Source organism: Tarenaya hassleriana, unplaced genomic scaffold, assembly GCF_000463585.1.
Source record: "Tarenaya hassleriana unplaced genomic scaffold, ASM46358v1 Cleome3, whole genome shotgun sequence".
NCBI classification, from domain to species: Eukaryota; Viridiplantae; Streptophyta; class Magnoliopsida; order Brassicales; family Cleomaceae; genus Tarenaya; species Tarenaya hassleriana.
In genome coordinates, this window is record NW_010966177.1 from 3,673,809 (window position 1) to 3,684,115 (window position 10,307).

The 10,307-nt window shown below is 37.2% G+C and overlaps 2 protein-coding genes across 4 annotated transcripts in view; both read right to left on the reverse strand.

The window, feature by feature from the left end:
* LOC104819146 (tetraspanin-6) overlaps positions 1–1,300 on the reverse strand; it is a 2,628-nt gene extending 1,328 nt beyond the window's left edge. Inside the window, exons 1-2 of the mRNA XM_010549072.1 lie at positions 644–1,300; positions 2–210 (exon numbers count right to left, since the gene is read on the reverse strand). Of these exons, the coding sequence (XP_010547374.1) occupies positions 2–210; positions 644–1,120 (686 nt within the window). The 5' untranslated portion in view covers positions 1,121–1,300. The remainder of the gene's footprint in view (position 1; positions 211–643) is intronic.
* A 3,577-nt stretch (positions 1,301–4,877) lies between these two features.
* Positions 4,878–8,594, reverse strand: LOC104819147 (serine carboxypeptidase-like 27). 3 transcript variants are annotated; one of them, XM_010549076.2, is made up of 11 exons: positions 8,386–8,594; positions 8,111–8,237; positions 7,496–8,021; positions 7,307–7,402; positions 7,060–7,152; positions 6,880–6,965; positions 6,530–6,790; positions 6,269–6,396; positions 6,090–6,185; positions 5,424–5,529; positions 4,878–5,318 (listed from the first exon to the last, which is right to left on the reverse strand). In XM_010549076.2, exons 3-11 carry the CDS (start codon positions 7,857–7,859, stop codon positions 5,175–5,177), a joined length of 1,374 nt encoding a protein of 457 aa, XP_010547378.1. In that variant the 5' UTR covers positions 7,860–8,021; positions 8,111–8,237; positions 8,386–8,594; the 3' UTR covers positions 4,878–5,174. The 3 variants fall into 3 exon arrangements, with proteins under 3 accessions (XP_010547378.1, XP_010547377.1, XP_010547376.1); XM_010549075.2 differs by having other exon boundaries at positions 7,496–8,237; positions 8,408–8,594; XM_010549074.2 differs by having other exon boundaries at positions 7,496–8,237.
* Positions 8,595–10,307: the final 1,713 nt, after the last annotated feature.

Consider the following 10,307-nt stretch of genomic DNA (forward strand, 5'->3'; position numbering starts at 1 on the left):
GACGGCGATGAGGAGGACGAGGACGAGGATGTCCACCACCGACAACTTTCTCCAGTCCCTCCGTATCTCCTCCAGGACCCCAGCCTTGCACGACTCGCACTCGTAACACAGCATTCCCGCCCCCATGTTCCACCTGTAGCAATCCTGGTCGCCCGCCACCACCACTCCCGTCTCGTACGCGCACGCCGTCGGTGGCTTACAGCACCCCGACTGCATCCGCACGTTTTTCTCTTCGTTAGGGCTGTAAAACGACTCATCGCTCGTGACCCAAGCTCACGACCGGTTCATTTTCAGGCGAATCGAGTGGGAGGTTTTCTTGTCTCGTTTAAACGCGAACCAGCTCCTCGCGATCCAGAGTTGGCTCGCGGGTTGCAATTTTTTTTTTTTTATTATATTTATTAGTTTTTTAAAAAAATTATTTTTTATTTGTGAGCACAATCGACTAAAAAGTTTTGATATTGTAATGATTCGGATCGGACCGAGCCAAACCGGTGACCTGTTTGTTGTACAATATGGTATAAACAAGCAATTTGTATTTAACTGATAATATCTTCCTAATCTAAGCGATTATATTTACATAAACTAAACACTGTCGGTTTTGCAAAGTTTAGAACATAACTAGAACAAGGTCAAGTATACGTACCTGAACCGGACTCATGTCACGTTGGAAATAGTCGAGCGTGGTCCAAGAAGCAATCTTGGCGCATGTCTTGGACCCCAAGATACAGCTCCTGACAGTGTCCCAATACTCAGGATCTCTCACTGGGTGATAGTCTTGGATCCTGTACTCTTTGTACGCCCTCCCAGTCACCTCTCGTCCGCCGCCTTGGCCCGTCACGACCAGTCCGAACACCGTCAGGCCCATCAGGGCCGCGATGAGGAAGATCATGACCACGAGGTACACCCACAGGGCCCACGCCACGTTGAAGCACGCCCCTATGAAACCCGCGAGAGACACGATCAGTATGATGAACCCCACGACGAGGAGAGGCGTCTGGAGGAAGTTCTCGCACGTCGTGCTGCTTCTCGCCATCCATAGACCCGTCCCTATGATCGGAATGGAGGCCAGCAACGTCAGGAGGTTCAGGACGCCGATCACTGTGTTGCTGAATCGGTACATATATATCTCCGTAGGTTCGATTCGGTGTTCGGTAATTTCTTGCAAACTCCGGAGAGTTCTAGTGGCGACGATCAAGAAACTATGCCAAGAACATAAAGAAGCTATATACCAACCAAGTAGACGCGAGGATACAAGATATGAACTAGAGACATCAAGAAACTAGACTAAGGAAAGATGCGTCTTTATCTACATATATTATATTCTCTCTTATATATATATATATATATATATATATATATATATATATATATATATATATGAATATATAGCTTTTGCTTCCTTTCTTGCAATATGGATCGTCGGCTTTATTACCTAAAACCACTTTTCCCCTATTCCACTTGGAATTATTTAAGGCGAGAGATTTAGACTCAATGGATTGCTTTTGGCCATCCGGGGCTTAGTTTTTTCCGTGTCTTAAGGGTTTTAAAGAATTGCATGAGGAGAATTAAAAAAGAAAAAATAATAAATAATAGAAAGCGGACGATTGGACCATCTCTTCGAGTTTTGTTTTTCGATTCGTAACTTTGAATAGTTTTTTAATAATGCAAGAATTCATCTATGCTCTTTACTCTAACTATATCCATCAAAAGAAACGAAAAATTCGAATAAATATTTGTCTCCACGTTTGAATTTGAATTTGAAATAAGAATATAATTTGCATATTCTCTTATCATTAGATAATTTACGACCTATATGTATCAAGAGACATAAACTTATTATTCAACTCATCAGTCAGTGAATTATGCTAAATAGCGTATTAATCAGTTACGATCTTGCATTTTTTTTTGGTTTTTTTATGACAGATCGAATCTGAATCAATTCGGTCGGGCTAACATATTAATCTTTTTTTTTTTATCATTATTTAACGAAACTTTTGATGTCGAACGTAGTTTATTCAATCTAAAAAAAATACTATACAAAGCCATGTAGTTCTTTACGTTGAAGTTATTACAAAAAAAAAAACATTCGATTTCATACGTTTTTATATTCCCATTTCTATTTTGTATAATAAATATCTGAGTGCATAATTGCATATGGGCTCCAAAAGGATAGTGGAGAATAATATGAGAAGGAAATGGGGTAAGCCAAGCAAGCAAAGAATAATAATAAGTCGATCGTTGCATCTTCTTTCTGAGATATGCTTTTTTTTTTTTTGGGACGATGGGTCCACATATCTGCTTGTGGCCTAAGCCGATCTGAATATTTAGGTTTTTGAAATATGATCGGCTTTTTTATCCAACTATATCTTCCAAAATATCGAAGAAATCCATGGAAATATTTTTTCTAAACGAAAATTCGAACTTGAGTTAAAGGAAAACTATGTTTCCTTTCTTATCGTTATTGAATAAAGTTATCGTAATATATATTTTTATTGTCTAATATTTTTTATTTTATCGAAAACAAAATATTATTATTAGAAAATAAAAAAAAATCTCAATTTTTTCAATTATGACAATCAAAATGTAAACCTTTCTTGAAAAAAAAAACATTAAACGATTTAAAGTGTACAAAAAATAATATCTGAACTATTCAAAATCATATTAAATCAAGTGAGTAAATAAATAAAGTGTCACGTCGACAAAAAATAAAAATTTGGTTTTGAACGAACCGGAAACCCGAACCGGTTCATTAAAATCGAATTTCAATGAAACAAGCCGCTTTCTATGAACCCTAAATTGATTTCAAACAATGAAAATTTCAGATTGAGACTTCTCTCTCGGGCTTCTTCTCCATTGCACTTTTGGACATCACAGTTCCCACCGTGAATCATTGAAGATAAAGCAAATCAAGATCTTCGTGAGTGAATTTGAAGCCATGAAAAACGCAAACGATGGGCAACGTCGCTCGACACAGAGGGCAGGTACCCCTGCGGCTCATACACGACCGCATGATGCAATCTCCGTGGAATATGTGATTGCAAACTGTCCTAAACGCTACTTGCCCTTCCTTTGGATATCCTTCCAGGCATATGCTGCACGAATCTCCTTCTTCTTCGTTCCGATGTCCGACTATTATCTCCGAAATCGTCTCGGACCGCACTTCTTCCAATTCGGATGATTTGATTCCCTTTGCGAAAATCTTTCTAGCCTTTAGGGACTCTCTTAGACTCTTTACGATGTGGTCTGCGTGATAAGCATAGAAAAATAGATGCATTGTGTTAGATTTAGATGAAGTTCCCCGAACCTTTGATCTAACTACATTCTAACTATATATTCCAAGGCGTGGAGATCACCTTTATACCATAATTAAATTGCACATATCTTCCCCAACGTTAGGATTTGAGATAACGACACGTCTACCATTCTCAACCAAAAACCATTCGGTCGTATTGGATCATAGATCATACCCTAAATCGTCAAATCAAATAACACATTTTTATAACGACAAAAAAGAGAAATAGATGGTGTTAGATTAGTTATCATACCCAAAATTTTAAAAGATTTGCCAAAATAACACCTTTTTTTTTGTAATTCTTTGAAAAGTAATGCTTACTCTCAAACCCTAAATTGCTGTGGGTAATAAAACCCTAACACGACACTAGTGTTAAGTGTTGTATTGCTATTGCTATACCTTGGTCTTGTGAAAAACAAGAACTGGAACATAGCTCTTGCCCTTCTTGGAATCTCCGGTTGATGTCGACCAAGACAACGAGAGGAGAAGTTGACTCCTCAAATCTCAGGCAACTGACATGGAAATTGCAGCTCAGGTGTTGGAAAATCTGACACGTCAGCTCGTGAAGAGTTTTGCCACGGAACGAAGCCTTTGATCGTAAAGCGAGTTTGATCACGGCGAATACCCTGTCGTAATCTGAGAAATTTGCGAAGTCTGTGACGTAAGTTTCAAAGGAATCGGCTACTCCCGATGATGATGATGATGATGATGACGGTTCTTCGTTTGCGGGATCATCACGATCATGATCATGATCATTCATCCTGAACGCGAGGATAACTGTATCATCTTTTTGCATTCGATATGTGGCGTCGTGGAGTATGCAATTCCATGTGAAGAGTCGGACATTGGCTACTGAGGACGAAACTTGTTCTGTAGCTTTCGCCATATTCTCGTTAGGGTTTCGGGGACTGAGGAGCTTCGTGCGTACATGTGTGTATATATATACATATATATAGATCTGAATCTATATCTATAGACGAACAAGCTAAATTCCTTGGACTGAGATTCCAAGATTCACGCTATCTTTCCAAATAGTAATCGGGTATTTCTTTCGGGAGTTGGGTTTCGATTTTTAAAGTAAAGTCTAATAATAATCTAGGGCATGGATTCTTCACAATTTGATCCAAATATCAATTAATTAATTCGTTGGGATAACTTCTACAAAATATTTGGCTCCTTGTGGGTAATGGGAGGGTATTCGAAATATTGGATTATCTCAAATTCGAATATTTAGGATCTGACAGTTTATTTTGTCCGATTTCGGATTCGTTTAGCCGATTACCCGAAAGTCGAATGCCCGAGATAATTTTCAATCAAACCCGAAATCCGTTCCATTATGATGTTATATTTGTTCAAAAAATTGTCAATGGTTTTATCGGGTCGATTAGAATATTTGGTGTATTTGTTTTGTCTAATTATTTTTTCTAAGATTTTTTAGGAGTTGTTGGTTTTTTTTTTTTTGGGAGAAATTTTCAGTTTCCAGTTTATAGAATCCGGATCGAGGCTTTATAATCGATTTTGTGGATTTCAAGACTTTTTTCTCCTTCAAATATAAATATTTTTTTTTCGATTAACATGTCAATAGTGAACCAAACAGGTAGAGTTATTATTAAAAAGTAACCCCAAAAGAAATATAAACAGTGACATACAGAGATACAATACAAAACCGTCGAATATGGATTCAAAATATAAATAATACAGAAGAAAGAAAGAAAAAAAATCTGAATATTTGTAGAATCACAACATTACTACATGTTGACGGGGGAATGAATGAATGCAGAATCCATACGCAAACGCTTTCATGAAACTTTTCCTTATTCATTGAGAAGAATGAATATTGTAAGGACTATGGCTTCCCTTTTTTGTTTGTATCTGCCATGGATCAGTTCACTGGCATCGGTTTATCCTCGAGGAAAGATCTGAAAAGAATGAAGGCTTGACGAGGGCGGTGTAGCGGGACCTCATGCCCTGCACCGGCCACGCTCACGAATGTTAGCCCTTTGTACACTTGGCTCCAACCCCCCACCTGAAAATGATCGTCGAAATCAAGAAGGTTGGTCAGTTAAGATGAGCAGTAACCGAGGGTTTTTTTCCCGAATGCTGCATTGAAAGGAGAAGAAGAAGTTTATACCTTTCCTTGATCATACCAAGGGTACCAGTTGGTGATGGTTGGCAGCTTAAGTGCATTTATAGAGTAGCGGGTTGCGGTTACGGGAACCACCGCATCAGTATCTCCGCTGCACAATATGAAGCGGGTTCGGGTTGCAGTCATATACTCTTTTTCACATTCGTGAAAATAACACGGCATGTGGAATTCATCCTCTGTATGTATTAGATTCTAAGGAAACTAACAACATGAGCACTTTATTCTGCAGCATCTGGCTCTGTCGATTCAGAGATGCAACTAATCGCCGGTCAAATTCTGTTAAACTTTGATAAAATTTTACAGAAAGACAATCAATGCCATATGATCTAGAAACCAAATGCAGCAATCTGATTACCAAATCCATGCAGACAAACTTTTCATCAGAGAAGATATTGGATGACTTTGCATTAAAAGAGAAGATCTGATTAACTTGAAACTGTATAATGTTTAATACTCTCATTCACCAATGCCTATGCATCACTGGCTCCTAAGGGGACATCGAAACAGAAACTAAGCGAGAGTTCGTTCCCGAATCAGGAATTTCCGCAGCCAAATGCAGACAGCTTATATAAATGGTGGCATTTCCAAGTAATTCTAAAATGTTACAGACGCCATATAACAGAAACAAAGAAAATCAAGAGAAATCGGTACCTGAAAACCCAGATTTTGACACCAGCAGCAATCAGTTCCTTGTATATAGGGAGCATAGAAACCGGAGAATCTGTCCAATAGCTTCCTACAATGTCACTGCAAGAGAAAGAAACTCTAATTTCAACCAGAACCAAAAAAACATGGAGAGGATCTAACAAAGATTGTGCAAACTTGATTACCTGCACGCTTTCCACGGGTAAGGCAACCTAGTAACGTTAGCATGGAGAGCCTTCTGAACATTTGGACGGTTGAAGTACGAATTAGAATATCTCTCCGTGCAAGGATCATAGGCTCGAGACATCCATGGCTGAGTTTCAAGAACAAGACAATAACTTCAGCCAGCAAAAGAGTTCATTGTATGGAAAAGTAAAACAATAACAAATCCTTGGAGGATTCGAAAAAAAAGAAAAAAAGGAACATCAAAATTGATATTAACGTACATATCGACCCATTAAGAAGCGCTTGAGTGTTACGGTATTATTGCAAGGCCGAGTGAAAATGCTATAGGGATCGATGTTTCCTTGTTCAAGTTCTGCAGTTCTAAGGGCTTCCATGCATTGCAATGAAGGATGCTGAGATGGTACAGAGTAGCACGCAATCCTTAGTTTGCGATAAGTGGAATCAGATATCAGACCATGCGACCACCAATATTCAAATGTGCCGACAAAATCATGGTAGTCGTCTGTAACAGCATTTCCCACCTGACAATTAAAGCTTAAAAGATTGCCCATGAAAACAATCTCGCAAAAGCTTTGATGCTAGAAAAAAAACCTTACGATGTCGTTCTTACCATAAAACCTTTCAAGTTTAGAACCGGATTGCTGATGCCCTTATTTCTTTCGTAGACAAGTTTAGACAACTGAGGAACAAAGTGGCCTGCCAGATAATTCAGACAGGAAAGGATTAAACTCTTGTGAGATTAAGCATCCACTGAAACATGAAATGATCAGAGATAAGAAGCAACATGAACCTGCATAGCTTTCTCCCACAATGTAAAGATCCCTGTGCTTGTATTGCGGAAACCTTTCAAACCACTTGACAAGAAACGTGTATGCATCTTCGGCTGCATATCAAAGACATCAACGAAGCAAAAGAACACGAAAATCATAAACGTGTCAAATACATAATAAACTCATAGCTCGAAACATCAAGATTTAGAGATCACATTCACATGTATCAGAATCGGATTCAAAGATCAAAATCAAGATTCATATTACCAGTTCTCTCATCACCCGTCGTGTACAGATCTGAAGTGGTATTTGTATACGAGAAACCGACTCCAGCTGGAGACTCAAGGAAAAGCAGGTTTGCCACTGGGAAAAAAACATTGAGAAAACGCGAACATAAACCAAATTGTCAAATCCACAAACCAAGTGTACTAACAATGTACATTTCAATCAACCTACATTTATTCCAAGCATAAGGATTCAAATAAAGGCTCTTCCCATCAGGCCTAATACGAAACGGTCCAATCTCTTCCGCTGCACCATAAGCAACTGAAGAGCAACCAGGACCTCCATTGAGCCACAGAACCAGAGGCCTTGCCTTGGGCACTCGGTTCACTGGTGACTCAGTCAGCCAATAGAATAAGGCCCTTCCTCTTTGTTCATTCACTGTGACATACCCTGAATACTGAGAGAAACTAACATTTCGTGGTTGCCCAGGTAACTCTCTGATTCTGTCTCTCTTTTGATCTTCCAAATAAGATGCAAAACAAGAACAGAGCAAAAGGGGAGAAATAAAAGCAAGAACAAGAAGGAACCGATCCATGAACCAAGAGGTTTCAATCAAAACCCAGAAGCTAAAGCCTAGGAAAAGATTTGCAGAGAAGATTAATTTCTCTATAGGAACAATTCAAGATTAAAAGAGCAAATACCCAAGAGACGACCAGAGAAGATTCACAGACAACAATCTGAAAGAGAGAGCTTTATGCTGCAGATTCAGAGCATATTACAGAAAGATCAGATGTGAAGAGGGAAACCCAGATCCCAAAAAGTGACGAGGTTTAGGTAGAGATTTACCTTGACCAGGTAAGAGTGAGAATGGGCAGAAAGTTTCAAGCTTTATACAGGTTTCAGTGGGAAAAATACTCCGTACATGTTACCAAAACAGTATGATTGATGAGCTGTGGAGATGGGATGTGAATAGCTGTGTAGCCGAAAGCATCAAAATCCATGCAAAAACAAAATAAGCTGGAATAAGACAATCATGTGGGCATTTTTATACAATTAAGAACTCAGATTTGGGTTAAAAGAAATGGTAGATAATCAAGAAGAAAATCATCATGTTTCAGCACCGGCAACGCCTGAATCTCTCACTTGGGCAATTGACCGAACAGATGGTAGGCCCGGCACTTGCACATGGCGTATTCCCCCAGAGAACGTGCAACACTGCAACTCGCTGAAAGTTCAATACCTTTTTTTTTGGGTAAAAACTCGCTGTAAGTTAACAATATATATATATATATTGTATAATCTAAATTCACCGAACTCACGACCGAGTGGACATGTGAATGTGAAGACGAAGGATACTCCGAAACAGTTGGAAACGTTACTCGATCTATTGTTGTCAAAACCAAAAGATGGAGGAGAACTATTGGTCCACGTGGCACGCTTTCAGCGCAGTCTTTGTGGGAGAACAGGCAAGGAAGCACTGAACTGATCCATTATCATAAATTTGTCCTATTAAATGATGATGGTATGATTTTATTTCATTTTGCAACATGTCAAAAAACGCCATTGACTGACCGTATCATTATCACGTTAATTAATAATCATTAACCTTAATAAAAAATATAAAATTTGTTCCCCGAGGACTATTATCACAAGTGCAATCAAGTGTAATATTTTCTGATTGTGGAATTAAACAAAAATATTAGCTGAATTTGAGTGTTAGGGGGCCGACGATGATGAATGCTGTTATGCGTAATACCCTTTTACATATTTCTGAATATGCACATCGACATCTACCAACATTGAACTCAAACCCAATAGATTGAAAAACGTTTCTTATGCATACCCTTACATGTTTCCACAAGGCAATTTGGTCGCTCAATAAATTTATAATGTTTTTCAACAAAAACAATTTTAAAACATCGAAAACACACACGAATTTCATTGCAAATTCATTACAAATACGGAACACGGTAAATTTATTTGTTTAATACTTCTTAGTTCTTACCATTACATAAATAAAATCTTATGGCAATGAAATTTAATATCTCCATAGTATAACAAATTCGTATTTTCTAAACTGTTGAGGAGGAAAGATGCAATTTAATTATAATAAAGATATTTTTTGATTTATGGTTGATATAGTTGGACTGAAAGCGTGTTCTGTATATTACATACAATTTTCTCTGGATTCACACTTTTACACTTTTCTGTAATATTCTAGTTAATGTACAGAATTTGATTTTCTTCCTCTAAAGCAATAATCAATGTTTTAATTTCTCCTCCATAATTCCTTCGCCATCAATCAGTTTGAATCTATCCAAATTTCTTTAGCTTTTATATTTGTCTCTAATATAAATATCAAGTACAATTCTATATTTTGATTTAGATTTTTAATCTTGCTTGAAGTAGTCTTTGAATTTAGATAAAAAAATAATTTACAAAGTTTTTTTTTCTTGGTATATATCACACGCATTGACCTTTTTATAAATGATTTTTTATAATAGAAATTTAGAAAAAGATCTAAAAAAAAAGATTTAGAAATCATAGTAATATTAAGAATTAGTTGTTATTATCTTTATTAAAAATATAAATTATATACTTATTTCTTAACTAATCACAATTAATTAATTTAGTAAATTTTTCATTTACGACACAAAATTTGGTTATATCGAAAATAATATTCAAAGAACAGAGTAGACGTATGAGGTGGTCGAGTCGTAAAACATCATGTATTCAAGATGATCGGTTTAATTATATATATAAAAAAAATAATTAATTACATGATTAAATGTTGAGTACGAATCCAGTGGACGGAATCATGGATACCTCTTGGTTAGCCAAAAAAAATATTCAAAGGATGGGAAGGATTTTTTCCTTACAGGAAAAGAAAAAACCAATAAAGTCAAAGAGTGGTTTTCAGAAACCAGCAACAAAACCTTTAAATTATTCATTTTTCTGCCATTTAAAAATATTGTCCTTAAAATTCCTGTCCGAATACTACCTTCGCTAATTTATTTTTCGTCAAATAAAATTAAATGACGTC